The 19,431-nt window shown below is 43.1% G+C and overlaps 1 protein-coding gene across 1 annotated transcript; it reads right to left on the bottom strand.

Annotated features, from left to right (window-relative positions):
* Positions 1–2,819: 2,819 nt before the first annotated feature.
* Positions 2,820–18,866, bottom strand: LOC310787556 (ankyrin repeat and IBR domain-containing protein 1-like). The gene is made up of 8 exons (XM_083649012.1): positions 18,601–18,866; positions 14,576–14,745; positions 14,025–14,158; positions 13,517–13,623; positions 11,875–11,986; positions 7,894–8,537; positions 5,007–5,118; positions 2,820–2,937 (listed from the first exon to the last, which is right to left on the bottom strand). Exons 6-7 carry the CDS (start codon positions 8,519–8,521, stop codon positions 5,030–5,032), a joined length of 717 nt encoding a protein of 238 aa, XP_083505138.1. The 5' UTR covers positions 8,522–8,537; positions 11,875–11,986; positions 13,517–13,623; positions 14,025–14,158; positions 14,576–14,745; positions 18,601–18,866; the 3' UTR covers positions 2,820–2,937; positions 5,007–5,029.
* Between the last annotated feature and the right edge of the window lie 565 nt (positions 18,867–19,431).

Genomic DNA, 19,431 nt, shown 5'->3' with positions numbered 1-19,431 from the left:
AGGCGTACTTAAAATGGCGTCTGCCTCGGCCCTCGAGAGGTCAGTCTGGTACGCACAACCACATCACCTGTGGACAGTTAATATTAGTGTCTGTCTCATTTTGCTTTGCTTTGTCACGTCTGTCCGGTCTCGTGTTTATGGGACGTCTTTGATCACGTGAGGACGGTCCTGGATCCCCTCACGTAGGATGCTTCTGGAGGCCACATCAGCTAAAGCCTCCAACCTACAGTATAGCAGACTCCAAACTAATTCAACCCTACTCAACGCATGCCTACATTCACCCATTCACTAGGGCTGGCACGGATCACGGATAATCCGTGACCCGTACGGATCAGCCCCCACGGTTCGGAACGCGGTTCGGAACATCAATAGTCCGCGGACCCCCCCCCCCCCCCCCCTTCGTTTCATTTAACGTTTAATGTTAGTGTATGAGAACGCCCAGCGCAGCCAGACACAGACAGGCATAATCATGGCAAGCACAATTGAGCTTCCTCATCCCTTGTCGCTGCTGTAAAGTATGTCTGAAGGCTGTGGCTAGTGGCTACTAAAGACAGAGTCACACAAACTTATTTCAACACCTCTGAAAAAGCACAGGAATGCGATCAGCGTGTTGCGCGCTGCACAAGATAACGAGAGCCACAACACACACACACACACACACACACACACACACACGCGCGCACACGTTTCACAAACACATTATCACCGGACGGTGAAATGTTGCCTTAGGACACATAACAACAAAACAACACGTGGGGCCACTGAGTAGCTTAACGTAGCATCAACGTTATATTTCCAGACTGACCTGGTCTGGTCTGTAGGTCTGTACCCGTGTCATGTGACTGGTGCAAGCAACAGCCACGAAGTTAAGCATAGCAGTGCCACCTAAAACAGGAAGTTGGGTCGTTCTGCCTTCAGAGTAAAAGCATACATTGTGTCACTTATGAGAAAAAAATATTTTTTGAGCTGTGCAGGGCAACAAATGGTTAGAGAATTATAATAGTATTAAAAAAATCTAATCGAAAATCTAATTTTGAGAGAAAAAATCTGATATATATATTTTTTTGCTGATCCGAAAAATCCGTGATCCGTGGCTCAAAATCCGTCACGCGATCCGATCCGTGGGTTTTCTGATCCGTGCCAGCCCTACCATTCACACACACATTCATACACCAGTGGCGGCAAGCTACCATGCAGGGTGCTGGCACAGCCATCGGGAGCAATTTGGGGTTCAGTGCCTTGCACAAGGACACTTCGACGTGTGGACTGGAGGAGCCGGGGATGGAACCACCAACCTTCTGATTAGTGGACGACCCGCTCTACCTCCTGAGCCACAGCTGCCTACATAATATGTTATCTAGACAGAAAGAAAAGTTTTCTGTCAATAGATGAGTTCTATTTAGAAAAGGTTCTATTTGGAAAGGAACATTTCCCCCCCACAAAGACACACTACCTTCTAACGGTGCAAACACACTGGAAATGGAAGCATGTGGATAGTTTAATTTCGGCGTCCTTGTTAACGGAGTAGACGGACCACACCGGCCGTGGCGTGGCACGGGGTGGGACCACACCGGCCGTGGCGTGGCACGGGGTGGGACCACACCGGCCGTGGCGTGGCACGGGGTGGGACCACACCGGCCGTGGCGTGGCACGGGGTGGGACCACACCGGCTGTGGCGTGGCACGGGGCAGGCGGCTCCTGCCCTGCAGCGAGCGTTTCTGCGTCTGGCCTATTTTTGACACGAGCGGTCACGTGCAGCCAGGCATGAAGTCAGTACAAGTTGTGACATTTATCATCGTTTTCAAAGACTCGACTCACGTATGCCCCTGGGTTTCTGTTGCAGTAGAGTGTGAGGGGGCTGTTACAGGAATAAGTGATTTATTTTTCATTGTAGCTATGTAGCTAGAAATATAACCATAAAGCAGTGGTTTATTTTGGCCTTGAAGGCAATAATAAGCTGAAACATAATTTAAATGTAATGTAACACCCATCTATGTTTTACTATCATTACCATCCATTTGCAGATTGTGGGTTTGAATACAACATTTCTAATTCTAACCAATAAAGACTTGTTTGGATTAACAAGAACTGTGATAGTTTAAAAAGCTGACCACCAAAGATCAAATGTATACCAACCACCTACTACTCTCCACCTCTTAAAATGTTATAGACTTGGGAATGTTGTTCCTGTTTTTAATTTAAGAGCAATTCTTATGCTTAGGAATAGGGATGCACCGATCCACATTTTTCACTTCCGATCCGATTCCGATACCTGAATTTGGATATCTGCCGATACCGATATTATTCCGATACCGATATTTTTCTTGAATATACAGCATAGGCAAAGATTTGGCCAATTAAAGATTTTTTTTTAAATATAGGCCTACCTTGCAAAAAGCAGACAAAATAAAGAAAATATACAAGGCAAAGAAGGATAGTATTATACATGGGCCCGTGCTGGAATTGCAAAAAAATATATATATATATATATATATATATATATATATATATATATATATATATATATATATATATATATATATATATAAATTCTGATCCGATTCCGATCCGTGAATTATGTCGGTATCGGCACCCGATACCGATATTGGATCGGCCCCATCCCTACTTAGGAAGCTTTGTGAAGAACAGCCTAAAATCTGATGGCCTCACAGTGAGCTAATCCCCCCCAAGTCAACCTGTAACTGAGCCATGTAAGCCTGATTCCTCCCTCACCTCTGAGGAAGTAGAGGAGGATCTCTTTGAGCATGGCTTTGTGGATCTCTGGGTGAGTGATGGAGTTCAGCAGCTTCCTCTTTTCCTCACTGGCGAAGATGAGCTGCCCCAGCTTCTGCCTGTCGATCTCCCCGCTCTCCAGCAGGATCTCTGGGCCGAAGTGGTTGACGATGCGGCAGTAGGCAGCACTGTGGGGCTCCACCACTGTTACCGAGGCACGGGCAGTGAGAAGTTGGTGCTTAACAAATGCCACTTGACATCATACATGTCACATAATTACACACTAGCTAAACCCAACCTCCCAACTCAAGGTAAACTGCTGTACTGTTGTACTGTCTTGTCTTCTTAATAGGGGTGTCACGATACACTCAGTTCACGATACGATACGTATCACGATACTGGGTTCACGATAACGATACGATACGATACGATTTTAACAATATTTTTTTTAACTTGAATAATGACAATATATGACTGGAAAAGTAGTATTTTATTTGAAATGCACAAATACAAAACATGCTGTTGTGGGAAATTGTTATTACAATAACAACTAGAAAAAACATGAGATTGGAGATAATGCTTATCTTGAAATAGAATGAGTTACACCGTCACTTAGATTTACTTTGAACTAAAAGGTTTCTCAGCAGTATAAATTCTCATTATGCATCTTCAGTTTTTCTTCAAACTCAAACAACAAGACTTTTCTTAGTCTATTTTTTATGCATCTTCAGTTTTTCCTGTCAAGTAAACAGTTTTGCCAGAAACTCAATTGAATGGTTTCTCTCCTGTATAACTTCTCATGTGTCTCTTCAGAGACTTGTTCAACTGAACTACTTTCCACACATTGAACTTCAACAAACAAAGACGTTTCTTTGTCTATTTTTGGAAAAAAAAAAAAAAAAAAAAAAAAAAAAAAAATTCACGATATGAGATTTCATCTCAACGATACATATCGTGACGTTTTACTATCGCGAAATTTCGTGGGACGATATATTGTGACACCCCTATTCTTAATCACCTAATGTCTAGTTTTAACACTGCCCAATTGTCCTATGTCTTTTTGCTGTTATGTTGTATTGCACACTAGAGATGTAACGGTATGAAAATTTCACATCACGATTATCGTGACCAAAACTATCACGGTTATCCTCATTATCGAGACTCACTGAAATCATTTTACGACGTTTTATATTGAAAACTCGGACCCAAAAAGGATTGATAAACTCACTTAAATCATTTCTCCAAGGCTGCACATTTGCATCTGGGAGAAGGTTGCCAACTTTGGTTGATAATGGACAGTATTTACCATGTTTTTCAACACACTATAATCACGGTACCACAGTTTTAACGATAATGAAAATTTGAAACAGTACGGTATCATAAGGAATTTTATCATGGTTATCATTAAAACCGGTTATCGTTACATCCCTATTGCACACACGCACGCACGCACGCACGCACGCACACACACACACACACACACACACACACACACACACACACACACACACACACACACACACACACACACACCTTTTAAGGTCTTCGCTGATAAAGATTGTGATGCACAGTTGATTGCACTACTGTTGCCAAAATGTACTATTGTAAGTCGCTTTGGATAAAAGCATCTGCTAAATAACCTAACATAATGTAAATGCTTTTCTTAATCTTTTTTTTGTTACCTAACCAAGTAGTGTTTTGTTTTGTCCATAACTATATCTTTATATATATTCTCTATTAGTGTTGTCACGGTTTTCGGTACTTCGGTACTTAGTCAGTACTACATTGTTTTCGGTACTTCGGTACTGTTTTTGCATGGTACCGAGCGTATCGTTTTTTTTTTTTTTTTTTTTTTTCAATAAACAATACTTGAGGGCTACATGCCACTGGTGTTGCACTGTCTGCCCTCACTGCCATACAGAGTTGAATGTAAGAAGTAAGCAGAAGCACATTGTTTTGTTTTAAAGTTGAAGGCTACATGCCATTTGTTCATTGGAAATGGTTGCATACTTTAATAAAGGAGAATATGTTGAAGAAATATCAGTCTGTTTTTTTTACCGTGGTACCGAAATTGGTACAGAGTACCGTGGAAATTCACTAGTACCGGTACCGAGTCGACTACTGAATTATTGGTACCGTGACATCACTAATTCTCTACAGTATCTCTATACAGTATATTCATTCTGTGAACCAGAAGAGGTTGCACTGGAAAGGACCGGCAGAGAGAGAGGGCGTGGCCTAAAGGACCAGCAGAGAGAGAGGGAGTGGCCTACCTTTCCTGGCCACCACATCCGCATCAATGATGGGGCATCCGAGCTCCCGCAGCATTGAAGACACTGTGCTCTTCCCTGAGGCGATACCGCCGGTCAGTCCCACCAAAAACATCTGGAGGCAAAGGTCAAAGGTCAGGATGTTACCAGAATCACTATCCATATTTACGGTCGGTGGTTCAAAGCCAAAGCCACACAAAAAACTGGAAAAATATTGTCTATTTTGTTGTATTATTAAAAACATAATAGCCTCAAACTGAGAGAGAAAAAAGTCAGAGCATGGTTAACTTGAACAGATTAAAAATACCTGCATACAAGAAAAATACACATCTGCAGATTAACAGGTTGTGCATTTGATGTATATAAAAAAAATAGATCCACACATAATAGTGTCTATTAAAAGCAAATGAAAGGGGATACATTTACAAAAACAGAGTATGGGAAATAAGTAAAAAATCTGTGCAAAAGGGTCTGTTGTACTGCTGTGGTAAGGCTTTAATAATAAGAAGATATAAAACAAGAGCGGCTCAAAGCCATCTATAACTTAATTGGGGGCTAGTGGACTGGACTGGTACATTAATTTCTAGAACATCTAGTTAGGGGCCATAGTGCAGCATGCTGTGTAACGTTACATTGAAAAATATAATTCTATTCTGGAGTGGAAGAGGATTTAGGAATGCATTATAACCATCTAAAATGAGGAAAAAACAACACCAAAGCCTAACTGGGAAACATGTCGAGGAAATCTTTTAAAACTGTAAATAAAAGATTGTCAGTGGGTAAAGCTATGCTGAACAACAACCCTGTTGAGTTGATCGGAAAAACTGTATGTAAATAATGTATGTGACTAGTTACTGAATTGTTACTTTCTCATGCTACCAGGAGGCAACACGCTCTCTGCTGTAAAAGTAACGTTACTACACAGCTGATGTTGGGCTCAGCAGCCAATTTATGGTGTCAGACTTGTTTGAGAGATTTGGAAAGTTATCGTTAGGTGGAAGGTTGTTCTTGGTTCAATGGGTATCTAAACCCCCGAGGCTTAACGTTAACAGAGCCTTACTTAATTTGTAATTAAATTCAAAAGCATTGTGACACTTTACTGTTTAGAGACTAGGGTTATTTGACCCTGCTTTCCAAATAGATAATAACTAATTAGCCTTTTCGCCTTACCTTATACGTGCGGCACTCCCTAACGTTAGTTGAACTGAAATTACAATGGAAATCCGTGCACAGGAGCCAGAGTGGGGAAGACGAAGTAAACAAACAAGCTTGCTAAACAAGCTAGCGTTAGCACAAGTGTATAGGTCAATACGACCACATGTGAGCAAATTATGCCGCAGCCATTTCCACCTCGAAATAAAACAATATGCAGTCAGATGAACAGGTTTAAACGACGCGTATTTCTTAAAACTGCTATCTAGAACTTTGAACTATAACGCATAGTCGAGTCGACTGGCTAACTGCAGTGCTAACAACCTAGCGCTAGACAGGAGCTCGCATCACAAACAATCTTCTTCTTCTTCTTCTTCTTCTTCTTCTTCTATAGACCAAATCACCGTGACGTCACCATGTAAACAAATTTACTTCCGGGTACCACTTGGGGAAGGCGGCAGGTTTAAATGTGCGTGTTGTCAAATAAATGCTGTCAAACCCTCTCGTTGTTTTCGGCCGACTACTTTCAATTTAAATGGTTAAACGGTTGGTAAACATGCTTGTCCGACGTATCTAGCCTTTCTTCTGTGTTTGTTTTATGTAGTGTTAGCTAGCTAATAACGTTTGTTTGTCTATCAAACTCGCTGTTTTTTAACGTTACAGACAGAGTAACCTCGCGTCACCAGGCTCTTCTCGGCGAGAAAGAGCCTGGTACAGACAGAGCTACTGACGCCACGTCAATTTAATTTAGCTTCAAGTCTACTCTAGTCTGGTCCAACAGGTAAATTAGCTAGTCTGGTCTCCACTAACGTTAGTGAAAGTGTTGTTATGAATGATATTAAACAACAACACAACACGGACGAACCATTTTTGTCTTCTTTGTCTGTTTTTGTCTTCAACATGTCAGTTTGTGCCGTCCACCGCCATTATAATGTGTGGACCTCAGGGGTACCCGGAAGTAAATGTAAACATCCCGCTGATTTGGTCTATTAGCTTTCCGGCAGACTGGATGCCTTGCGGCACATTGCTGCCTCTCACAGGTCTTCTTCTTCTTCTTCTTCTTTCAGATTTTCAGCAGTATAGTGTCAGACTTGGCGTCTTACTGCCCTCCGCAGGTGAAAGATATCAATTATGAAAAAATAAATAGTGTCCACCACCCCCCAATGTGCTCCAGTTAATAATATATTATTGTCCATACTGTCACTCAGACCCAGTTGTCCGGGTTTCCGCAAAAGCATCCCTCAGTATTTTATCGATCTCTGCTCCAGATACATCCACCACATTTAAGAACCTCTTAGCAGCGTCAAGCACCATCTCAATCCTCTCCGTCTTCCCACTCAAATTAGCAGCACAGTTTATAACCATGGCTATGAAAGCCAGGAATTGCTTCTTTTCCATGCAAATGACATTACTCTGGTTAGTTTGTCCCTTTTCCCTCTCCGGTTGTTTTTGCTCTGATTCTTCCTTTCTCACCTCTGACATCTTAACTGCCTCTGCATATGATATTCCATTTTCCTCTCTAATCTTGCTCACTATTCTTTGCTCAACTCTTTTAGGGCACTGTGCTGACCCCACATGATGATTTCCGCCACAATGCAAGCACTTCACCTCATCTTTTCCTTTTCCTACCATACACCTTTTTCCATCACAATACTTGTCCCCACACCTCCCACAAATCGAACGTCCGCCACATAACCGGGGTGAAATTGGTTTTATATTCGATATTCGCCTGTTTTACCTCCAGGAGGCTTTGTGTTGTCGGGGAGGACGAAGACCCCCGTCTTCTCCTCATCCTGCGGGCTGCCTCCTCCGGCCAGGGGGAGTGTGTCTACGTCCGTCTCCGTGTCGGTGGATGTGGAGGGCACCAGCGTGATGCCTTGAGGGTTCATGTCGTGGAACCAGGCCATGATGTTGCCCAGCAGGTTAGCGTTGGCCGCCGCCGCCGAGGACGGGTCGCGGCTGTCGCATGCGGTCCAGTCTGTGGTGTCGCTGGAGGACGAGAAGAGGCCCGTGGATGAGTTGCTGCCGCCCGGGGCCACCGGGATGGGCACGGAGCCGCCGTAGCTCCGCCGGTGACTCTCCGAGTGCCGAGACGCCACGGAGACACTGGCCGAGTACTGGCTGTTGATGTTGCCCAGCCTGGCCAGGTTATCTCCCAGCTCCAGCAGCTCTGAGCTGCTCAGCGAAGCTCTGGGGAGGACCTCCACTCCACGCCTGGAGCGCTCCGCTCCAGCCGGGAGGGCAGCGAGGTGCCGATGGCGCCGAGCGACTCTTCGTTGGCGAGGAACTGGTGGCTGGCCCCCCTGCCATCGCAGAGTCCTGGAGTGACAGCTGGATGGCCAGGAGAATGTTAGGGTCATCGTCATCTAAAGAACCAAGAGCCTGGAACACGACAGAAAAAACCTGTTTAGCATTTATGCAACCAGGTGAAAAACAATCAAAACATCTGGAAGACTGACCGCAAAGGCGAGACCCTTTTACTTGATTATCATAGTTGTCATCGTCGTCGTGCTTAGAATTGCACCAGTTTGACAACTATAGTGTCACTACTTTTTCAACCATTTTTTGTAAGGGAGGATGCCCATGGAAATGGCACTGAAAGAAACTAGGAAAGTACCTGTGCCCACACACCTAACACCCACATTCAGAGGAATCCTGTTAAGTGAGAAATGAAATGCAGACGTTGCATAAAATAGCCACAGCTATGGCAACGTTTCACAGATGTTGCTCTTAAAAGCGGATTATACTCCATTAGCCCTTCTCCTAATGTCTCCCGCGGGTGGGGCTTGAGCAGAGCACACACACGCAGACACACTGACAAACATACATTTGCATAATGTCCCAAGATGCATTGTGGCATTCATAAGTTGACAAGGAAGCAACCAGATGAAGCTAAATAAGTGGTAGCTGTATTTAAGAGTATTGTTAACTGGTGAGATGATGCAATGCATGTACCTGCACCTCATTAAGGCAGTGTGTTCAGTTCACTTCAGTGTGCCCCACATTTTAGTTCAGCTTGACCATGTTGCCGTTTAGTTCGTCCTGTGTGTTCCAGTTTGTGACATTCGTTCTAGGATTGAGTCCATGCTGTAAAGTAAGTGTCTGTTGTTGTTTTTATGTTAAATCTTGCCAGTTTCACCGTGTGTCTACGTGTGCTCAGCATGAGGAGAGATATTTCCGTTGCAATTGTCACAATGCTTATCTGGTAGCTAATTGACTGGAGTATTCAGTTTATTGTGATCTGTGCTTAAGTTGAAGTGTTTATTTCTGCTGCTGTAATTGTTAAGTAGATAGCATTCCTATGTATGGGGGGAATGTGTGCTCAACTCCATTGTGTGCGGACGCCATTAGCAGTACCTTGTTTGGCCACAGGGCGTCGACATTGCCCTCCGTGATCTTATTAACCATACATAAGGTTAAATTGGTTTATTTCTGTTAAGAGTCGACTATAGTAACTTACTCGGCTGTATGCAGCTTTATGTTATGGTGAAAGGAGCATTACAATGCTTATTGTTATATTTTATGTTTACTGTAAATGGGTCTTGGTTTAATTTCGTAATATGGGGAAATATATAGCTTTAATTTCACTGTATTTTATATTCTGTAGCCCTGAAGATCTAAGTGCCTAATTGTGGTTTATTTGTGTTATTTCAGACTAATGATAATACTACATGTCACAACAATAAATACTGGATCGCAGTACTGTTCAACCAAGAAGTTATGTCTCCTCATCGTCATTCTGTGTCCTGACCGACACCCCATCCTGTTCACTGCTAAAACCTGAAAGAGCTAGCCCTACCTAATTAGCTCAGTAACAGTAGATAATAATGATATTTATTTTTACCACACCGTGCAATTGTGGAATATTTCAATGTTGGCCAAAATAAAAAAATACAATTTGACTATATGAATTAACACCTTGGTCCCTATCGTTGCATCGGCGCTGTTTCTAGGCCGAACGCCTGGCGCAGCTCAAATCAGTGGGCGTGGACAAGCGCACTTGATATCGTCGTGCTGGCGCTAGACGCAGCCTCAACCATTACAACCACGCCTTTTAAGCGTAAAATTATGCACCGTCATGCTCATTGGATAACTGCAATAAACGAATTGCACGCTTGCCTTTTTAGCTCCAATTCCAGTGATCCCGCAAAACCAGACGAAAGCCAAACGCTCTGCCCCCCCCCCCCCCCCCCTCCCTTCATCCAGTCTGTCTGTCTGCATTATAGGCTATTATTCCATATTATTATGCTTCTCAAACCAATCTAACTGCAGTTTCAATACTGCAAGCATGTAAATACGCTACACTATAGCAAGATCAAAGTGAAAATAATGTTCTAAAGGCATCAGCTACAAAAATATAGCCTATCCCTATATGATGAGATTAATTTTATATTGGTGAAAGTTTGTTCAGAACGATATCGTTTTCTCTCCCCTGCTGCAGGTAGAATGATGCACATAAATATACCCTACATTATGTAAAGTCATTGCATAAATGTGTTTTTATTGTAAAACTAAATGTGAAGTTGGGCGAAGTTATTGGAGCGGACATCACAGTATAGCACATGCGCGTTCTGAAGCGCGTTCCGCTGACACTTATCTAAATGACGTTAAATCGACAAAGGATATATATAGGCCCAGGAGGACATATATGTTTCACTTAGGGTGGTGTTTTAATTTCGATGATTTATTTGGTCCAATATTGAAATGTTCTACAATTGCAGGCTGTGTTACCATTACACATTATTTTAGATCGACCTTTTATATCTATTTCGCCTCATTTGGTTGCTATTTAGTAGCGAAATGTAGTACCCAATTGCATGCTGGGGCATTCACAGGCAGTCAGAGAGAGACAGTCGTATTGTGCCTGTCAGACTGCCTGCAGCCTCAAAGCGGTACGGACGGAGTTGTTTTACCCAGGCTGGAAGCGTTGTCACACAGGCTTGTGACAGTAACTCAACGCGGAAGGATTTATTTCACAATAAACTGGTAAACGCACACCAATGCCTGCTCCTGTCAGTAGGAGAGAGGGAGAGAGTGACACAGAAAAGGGTGACAGAGGAGAGAGGGGAGGGACTGGCCCACTGAATAGGCCTGCTTTTCAAAGGCGCAAGGCGCTAAATTAACGGCAGGTCGGAAGATAGGAGTACGCCGGTATTTAGCGCCGACACGCCCACTTTGGCCCATTCTGGGACTGCGCCACGCCCATTCGGCCTAAAGCGCATTTGGCAGCCTAAAGCCATATTGATATCGTCCCAAAACAGGCGCAAGGCACGTTTTTTTGCGTTTAAGGCCCGTTTTAGCGCCGAAGGCCTGTGGGAGAATAGGGCCCCTTAAGTCTAAAGCACATTTTTAGAAGGGGGGTATATATATATCTCACAACTAGAACGAGTTGTAAGCATGACTGGGAACTTTGGAGACCATGTTGTGGCAAGCTTGTGCATAATATTTTAGATCCCTTCGCGTGCAGCAGGCAGATTGGCTCGGGCCTGCGCTGCGCTGGCCAAAAATGTTCTAAGTTTCCTTTTTGTAAAACAAACCAAGGTGAGAAAGCACTGGCGGGCGAGCGTTTAATACATTTTTCAAAGGAAATCATTTAAAATATTGTTATGGTGCAGCATCTCTTATCATCAGTAAATTAAAAACCATTCTTCAACAAACATCGAGTTCATGAAAGGTTAAACACTGGTGGTGAGATGTGGTGAAAAATGCAGTGAAATACCTAAGGTGCTCTCGCTAGGGTCATCAGGGTCAGGAGTGTTGCTACGCAGACTCGACATGTCACCTCGCCTCCTTTGCCTGTGTCTCCGCCTGTACTGGAACTCTGCATACTCCTTTAAGCAACAACAAAACACCAAATTAAAAACAGAATTCACCAAAAACACTGATAATGGCAACTTCATAATCCTTCAATGTTGTTTTCATTGCAACAGATGGTCTTATGTCCCTTTTATTCACATTGCATAGACTTTTTTTTTCTCAGGTTCAAATCTGAGTCTTGCCAAAAATGCATCAATGTGACTTGTGCTAGCTAGCTAGAATTACGGTATATATACATATATACCATATATATATATATATCGTAATTCTTCCAATAAGCGCCTGTATTCTAATTGCCGCCAGTCTTCCATTTCCCGCCGGGGGTCCAAGTTGATTTAGCATAATACGCAGACTTGAATATGTGCGCACACACACACACACACACACAGAATTCTAATCCAACCTATGTGTTCCACTTCCGCATAACGTAATTTTGTAATCATCTTTCGTCTACGTAATAATTTTTAGACTTTCCAAAAAGAACCCTTTCAAGCAAAAAAACAAACTGTTTTAAAGTTTCAATATTTTTTTCAGATGACAACGTAACATTCCAAATATGTGACCAGTTTATCAGAATAACGGCTATTTGGAAATATTTAACGAGCAGCGAGGACAGAGCGCTGGCTGTGTGACCAGTCGGACTAGCTAGTATCTGTCAACCTACTGTAAGCTACAGTAGAAAACACTGTCCACCCAAAGTACTCCGATTCATAATTACTTTCCATATCACTTAGATGCAGACGCCTGAGTTTGCACAAATGCATCTCTCAGTATTTTATCTATCTCTGCTCCAGATACATCAACCACATCCAGAAATCTCTTTGCAGCGTCAACCACCATTTCAGTCCTCTCCGTCTTCCCAGTCATACTAGCAGCACAGTTTAACACCATGGCAATGAATGCCAGGAATCGTTTCTTGTCCATACAGATAACATTACTGTGACTTGCTGGTGGTGGACGGGTTAGAGGGAGGACAGCAGGTGTTCACTCTCCCCTCCCTCCTCTGCCATCTATCTCCCCGCCTCCTTCCTCTCACCCTGTTCTCAATCTACCATCTCTGCAGGGATTGAGCCTGCAGAGGAGAGGTCCTCCGCCTTAACCCCTATGGCCTGTGTAACTTACAATGGATCTCTAGGCAGTTTTGTTATGGCTTTCCCCAACAAATGACGCAATGATAGTGAAACAAATGACGCATTAGACAAAATGTGCACAACCTGAAACTGAACATGCAAAGGCATAATTCTACTGATAAAGCATTCATAGTGTTTTCCATTCTGCACACCAGTGTTCAATGGGTGCTTAGAAATGTCTACTCATATGATGTGTTTGTCATTTGAAAAGAAAATACCATTTAGTGAACAGTTAACACGGTTTTGAGGGCAAAGTGTGCTTTTGCAAGAGAAGTGTAGGATTTTGCATTTTGTGTGTGAGTTTTGAGATTTGTGTTTCGGGTTTTGAGAAAGTGAGGTAGTCTATCAGGAAATGTGTTTAAGCAATTGTGAAAAACTGTAATCAATTAACACCCCCCCCCCTCCCCACTCAACCACACTTGGCATGTTCCACTGCTCCCCGTCTACAAGTGAGGTTGGACCATGGGTTGGACCCATCTGCCTCCGTTTCGCCTCCTCAGTCCAGACCAGGAAACTGAGAACTGAGAAGAGGTGAGAAAACACACGTTTTGCACAATGTTTCCCAATAAAGTCATGAGCTAATAAAATGTCTCTGTGTTGTTATTTAAATAGTTGATGATAATGAGTTGATAGTTGATGATAATGTATGAATGCTACTCTTGAAGATGACAATTTTGACATTTTATCATTGTGTACGCTATTTGCATGGCGGTCAGGACTATCACTGGAACATGTCAAATCTGGCTTGATGAAGCACTAAGGGGGAGTAAAAGGATCAAAGGATTTGATTGACATACAGCCACTGGACAGCAGGCTTTGAAGTTTGCTATTTCAGCTATGAATTGCAGTACCTCTATAAATAGCAGAGCATGTGATGGCATTCTACCAGCGGCTCAAAGTGGTGGAAGCGGAGTCGTCTTACCAGGATGAAAACAGCCAGGATGACGATGACCGCAGTGGTGATGGTGGCCAGAGGGAGGCGCACACACGGGCGCTTCACCACCTTGATTACTGCAGACACAGCTGGCAGCTCGACAGCTTCTCTGGAAACAGCCGCTGTGATCGGGAAGGAAGGGAGAGGAAAGATGAGGGATGGATTCAAACAGGTACGAGGAGCGGAGCGCGTGACGTTTATAGACCGAATCACCGTTCAATCAATCGTTGTGCCAACGACAGTCACTTCCAGTTAGACAACTGCCGATTGATTTGAATTGCTTGAATTGAAATCGGCAAAGCTGTTTATTGTTTATCTCCGTTGTCATTTTCAGCCGTAACTGTAACCTTTAAAGATATATACCATAGTTGAACAGGGTGGTCCGACCTATCCAAACCGACGTTATAAAGTGTTGTTATTAATGAGATATAAAAGCATCCCACGTGCATTTGAGCCTTAATAATTTGTTAATAGTTTGTTCCTTGCCCCCCGTTTGGGCCGCTCCATTAAATTGTATGTATATGATGCATTAAACAAACTTGTGGTTCAGTCTATACAGTCATCCGTCTCGCACGAGTAGCCCAGCTTCCTCAGCACCACTGACGTCTCCTCGGCCACCTGGGAGGGAGGGGGGCAGACAGGAACACCTGGGAGGGAGGGAGGGGGGCAGACAGGAACACCTGGGAGGGAGGGGGGCAAACAGGAACACCTGGGAGGGAGGGGGCAGACAGGAACACACAGACGGCAACGCTAGTCAAAACATCAACACATTGAAGCTTCTGTGGCCCCACCTGGGGTGGAAGGACTAGGGCTGGATATCGACCAAAATAACCCAGTAGTACTGGTACCAAATATGATCTAAACATCTCCAGTCATATGATACCTGCATTCCATAATTTTTTTGTAAACTGATCTAGAAAAAAATCGTATTTGTATGGTTTTGCTCACAGCCAATTACAGCGAGCGTTCAATTTAATGCGGCGTGTGATTGGCCCTCTACCGCAGCAGCTGCCACAACCCATACAGTCTTGTGGTGGTGAAATTGAGTGTGGTGTATGTGATGGAGTTAAGGTTAAGTTTATTGCATATGGACATCACAGAGCATTGGAGATGCAACATACATGTATGCACATGTAACACCTACTACGATAATTGAGAAACAATACTATCACTTATAGAAATAGAATGGACCAGAAGGTTCTGGGTTCGGCTACTGGAGCACAGTGAATGTTTAAATGAGACTCAGAGATCAAGAATTAAATGTGTAATATGCCGGCTTCTTTAGTATTGGAAGAATAAAGAATGAACAATGGTTGGTACCAAAAACAACAATAAGACAATGACAAAAATATCACAGCGTGTTGATATCAGAATAGTGATCACTTTTGAGTTGAATCTTTTTCCCAGTTATTCAATCTCGGGTGCACCCTTTAACCCGAATTATCAGTTTCAACCTTTAAATTCAGTTCAATTCAATTCAATTCAGATCAATCAAATCAATACATTTCAAAACTAGAACGACCGCAACGCGGACTTATGCCTCCGCCATTAGTTCATTCTTGAGTCCAAGTGGATGTTGGAGCCAAATAGGAAGAAATTGCATCAAGGCGTTTCTGTGCAGAATTGGATATTTGAGCCAAATGTGAAGAAATTTAGTCAATGTGTTACTGAGATATGGCGTTACCGAGCTTGAAAATGGCATTTGTTAGGTCACTGTGACCTTGACCTTTGACCTTTGATAACCAAAATGGAATCAGTTCATCCTTGAGCCTAAGTGAATGTTTAAGGCGAATCTGATGAAATTCCGTCCAGGCGTTCCTCAGATATCGCATTAACAAGCTTGAAAATGGCGTTTGAGAGGTCAGTGACCTTGACCTTTGACCTTTGACCACCAAAATCTAAACAGATCATCCTTGAGCCTAAGTGAATGTTTAAGGTGAATCTGATGAAATTCCGTCCAGGCATTCCTCAGATATCGCGTTAACAAGCTTGAAAATGGCGTTCGAGAGGTCACAGTGACCTTGACCTTTGACCTTTGACCACCAAAATCAAATCAGATCATCCTTGAGCCTAAGTGAATGTTTAAGGCGAATCTGATGAAATTCCGTCCAGGCGTTCCTCAGATATCGCGTTAACAAGCTTGAAAATGGCGTTCGAGAGGTCACAGTGACCTTAACCTTTGACCTTTGACCACCAAAATCTAATCAGATCATCCTTGAGCCTAAGTGAATGTTTAAGGCGAATCTGATGAAATTCCGTCAAGGCGTTCCTCAGATATGGCGTTAACAAACATCCGTACGGACGGACGGACGGACGGACGGACGGACATCCGTACGGACGGCCGTACGTACGTACGTACGGACGGACAACCCGGATCCATAATGCCTTCGGCCTGGCTTCGCCGGTGGAGGCATAACTAATAAAATAAATACCAAAACGACCCCTCTTCTGCAGTAGTGTATACTGCCACTCCACTAACTAATTCACAGTTCCAGGGAAGGGAAGAGGTAAGCCCGTACGATCCAGTCCAAAACGAAAAGAAAACGCGTCGAGAGGTAAGTGTGAGTTCAAAGTCCAGGGGAAAGGGGTGTGTGTGTATCCGGGGGAGATGATTGTGAAAGGGGGAAATGTGAATGAGTAGCCTGAGTGTGGGGTGTTTGCAGCAATCGGCCTCCCACACCGCAGAGTGCAGCAGGACCTGTTCAGTGATCACGACACGGGATGGGGGGTATCCTGGGATAATGGTCCTCGCTCTAGATCCAGGTGGGAAGGCTCGCCATCAAGGTCACGAAGAGATCGATTTAAGAAGAACAAACAAAAAAACCTGACCTGTCAGGGTCAGAGAGGTATCATGAGTATCAATGTACTGTATCTACTGTCTGTTCTACAGCATCATATCTACTCTCTGTTCTATAATACATGTAGTTTTCATCATGTAATTTGCATTACCATGAAGCGTAAAATAAAAGGAAACAATTATGCAATACTGTGTCTGGTTCACATTTGTTGTACATCACATCATATTGCATTTGTAATAAACATTACATCTCTAAACAAGTTATCTGTACCTAAGGTGCAGTAACAGTGTTTTACATAAAGTGCAAAATAAATTGAAATATATCATTGTAAAATAATTCACTCCTCTTTGTAACAAAATAGCTATACAAACAACCAATCATTCAACAAGTGCACACACTTTAAGGCAATAAAGTAGAAAATAAATGACAATCATTTTTGTAAAAGTGCATGTTCTCACCGATTCCGTGAGCAGGCTGGACGCAAAACAGTGTTTGGGGCGCCCAGTAAGGCCACAGGGTTTATACATATATATATTAGGGATGGGCATTTTAAGCAATTTAAATACTCGAGTACTCTCCTTCTATTATGAACGAGTACTCGAGTACTTGCGTGGGGGGGGGGGCGGGGGGTCTGTGTGATTACTATGGTAATGACGGAGCAGGGGTAATCTGCTGTGTGTGGGGCTGTTCACACATAACGTTTGCATTTTTGCATGGAGAAAGCGCTACCTGGAGCATGTGAGGAGAGGGACTGACTGACTGTGATATTAGGTGAGGTGACGCTCAGCTAACGTCTAAAGCCTACCTCAGACAGCATCTCCGATGGTTGGATGGATGGCATTAGCGCTTCGGAGCGGACAATATTGTTGTGAAACAAGCGAAGGCTCAATTCCAATACATGTCCATTGTCCAGTATCATCAATTTTACTTACACTAACGTAAATCCACGGATTACAAGGTCCGGTGTTCTGCCAAAAAGTGAAAACTGACCACTGACCAGTGTGATTAACGTTACAGCTGCAGCTAAATAGTGATCACCATGAAACGATTGTCTCCCAAAAAGCGATTCTTTCTCCACATTTCTTGTGACTAACGTTATGGGAAACGACAGTGTAGTCAGTAAACTACTGCAAAGTTTTGAATGAGTTTTATCGGACGTGCGCTATGAAGAAGCGTGCATCTGTCTCCTTCGGGAGCATATCTTCAGCCACCATTTTCGGGATGAGCTGGAAAACTTCCGGTTAAAACTTTCAAAATAATGTTACTTAAACAAAAGTAAATAGCTTATTTATGCACGTTGGAGGAGAAAAGGGTATTTCAACGAACGAAGCAGCAAACCTTGTATCAAAATACTCGTGATGTTATATGGCGTGAAACTATGGCTGTAACGCATTACTCAAAGTAGATAAGGTTACAACTTGCGTTACAATAAGCCTTTTATTTTGAAATCAACAAAGCGGATGATGTACTTGTACATTGTGGCTGACTTGACGCCCGTGCAGTTCATGCTGGCAGATCCACATAACGATGCATGCGTAGATTTAGACCATTTTTAAAGGGGTGGGGAGTGGGGCGAGTACCCGGACAGCGCAAACGTTACTCGAGTACTGACGTTATGAACGAGCACTCGGCCCATCCCTAATATATATATATAAGACCAACGGAATTTCAATGTGTTGTTACTGTGCAAACTGCAGCAGTTAAAACAGCATTTACTCTTAAATTAACTGAAATGAAATAAAATAGTTTGGGATTGAGTGAGTTACCTTGCGTTTAGAACGGGTTGTGACGGAATGTGCTGGAAACGTTCCGACGTGCTCAAAGCTATCTCACGCCGCTAATTCACAAACAGCTAGCAGCTGAAGCTAACCGTGTTAAGCTGACTCACGTGTGGAAGCTGTAATTAGCTACTAATCTCATGAGTTTGCATAACATCTAAAAGATAACGTCTTTTCAGGAGAACTATTTCTGCTGTTTAAAATGTATAACCGTCACTCGCAGCGTTCCACACGAACGTGGCTCTCGTCTCTCTACATGGCTCTGATCCTCTGATCAGATGCAAAAAGAAGTCAGGAAGTAAACACACTCCTTCTTCTTCTTCTTCTTTAGTGTTTTATGGCGGTTGGCAGCCAACTTAAAGGTGCATTACCGCCACCAACTGGATGAAGTTTGATGTCTTCTTCATATTGGAATCTATTTACATTGTTCATCATATATCCACCGATAGTACTCCCATTCACGATATATATGTCCATTCTACGACTCAGTCGGCGGGAACTCATCCCTCAGCGCCTTCTCGATCTCCTCTCCAGAAATGTCCACTCCTTCTTCTTCTTCTTCTTTAGTGTTTTATGGCGGTTGGCAACCAACTTAAAGGTGCATTACCGCCACCAACTGGAGTGGATTGTGGAACAGGGGATTCAAAACGAAACAAAACAAACAAAACCAAAACAACTACTCTTAAATTCTTGTGTCTACCCCAATTTCTTTAAGAAACTTAATAACATGCATATAAATGCTACCTGCTGTTTTCCCTAATAAACCTGGCAACGAAAAATCTTGATGTTTTGCCATTTTCAATGCCTGAAACATAGAAT

The sequence above is a fragment of the Poromitra crassiceps genome (assembly GCF_964638095.1).
Source record: "Poromitra crassiceps genome assembly, chromosome: 13".
Taxonomy (NCBI): Eukaryota; Metazoa; Chordata; class Actinopteri; order Beryciformes; family Melamphaidae; genus Poromitra; species Poromitra crassiceps.
This window is presented reverse-complemented; position numbering and strand designations above follow the sequence as displayed.

Excerpts from the sequence above, each read along its gene's own strand:
- LOC310787556 (XM_083649012.1), bottom strand. The coding sequence starts at position 8,521 with ATGACGATGACCCTAACATTCTCCTGGCCATCCAGCTGTCACTCCAGG. Across the intron at positions 5,119-7,893 it reads CAACACAAAGCCTCCTGGAG|ATGTTTTTGGTGGGACTGAC; the intron begins GTAAAACAGGCG and ends CTTTGCCTCCAG.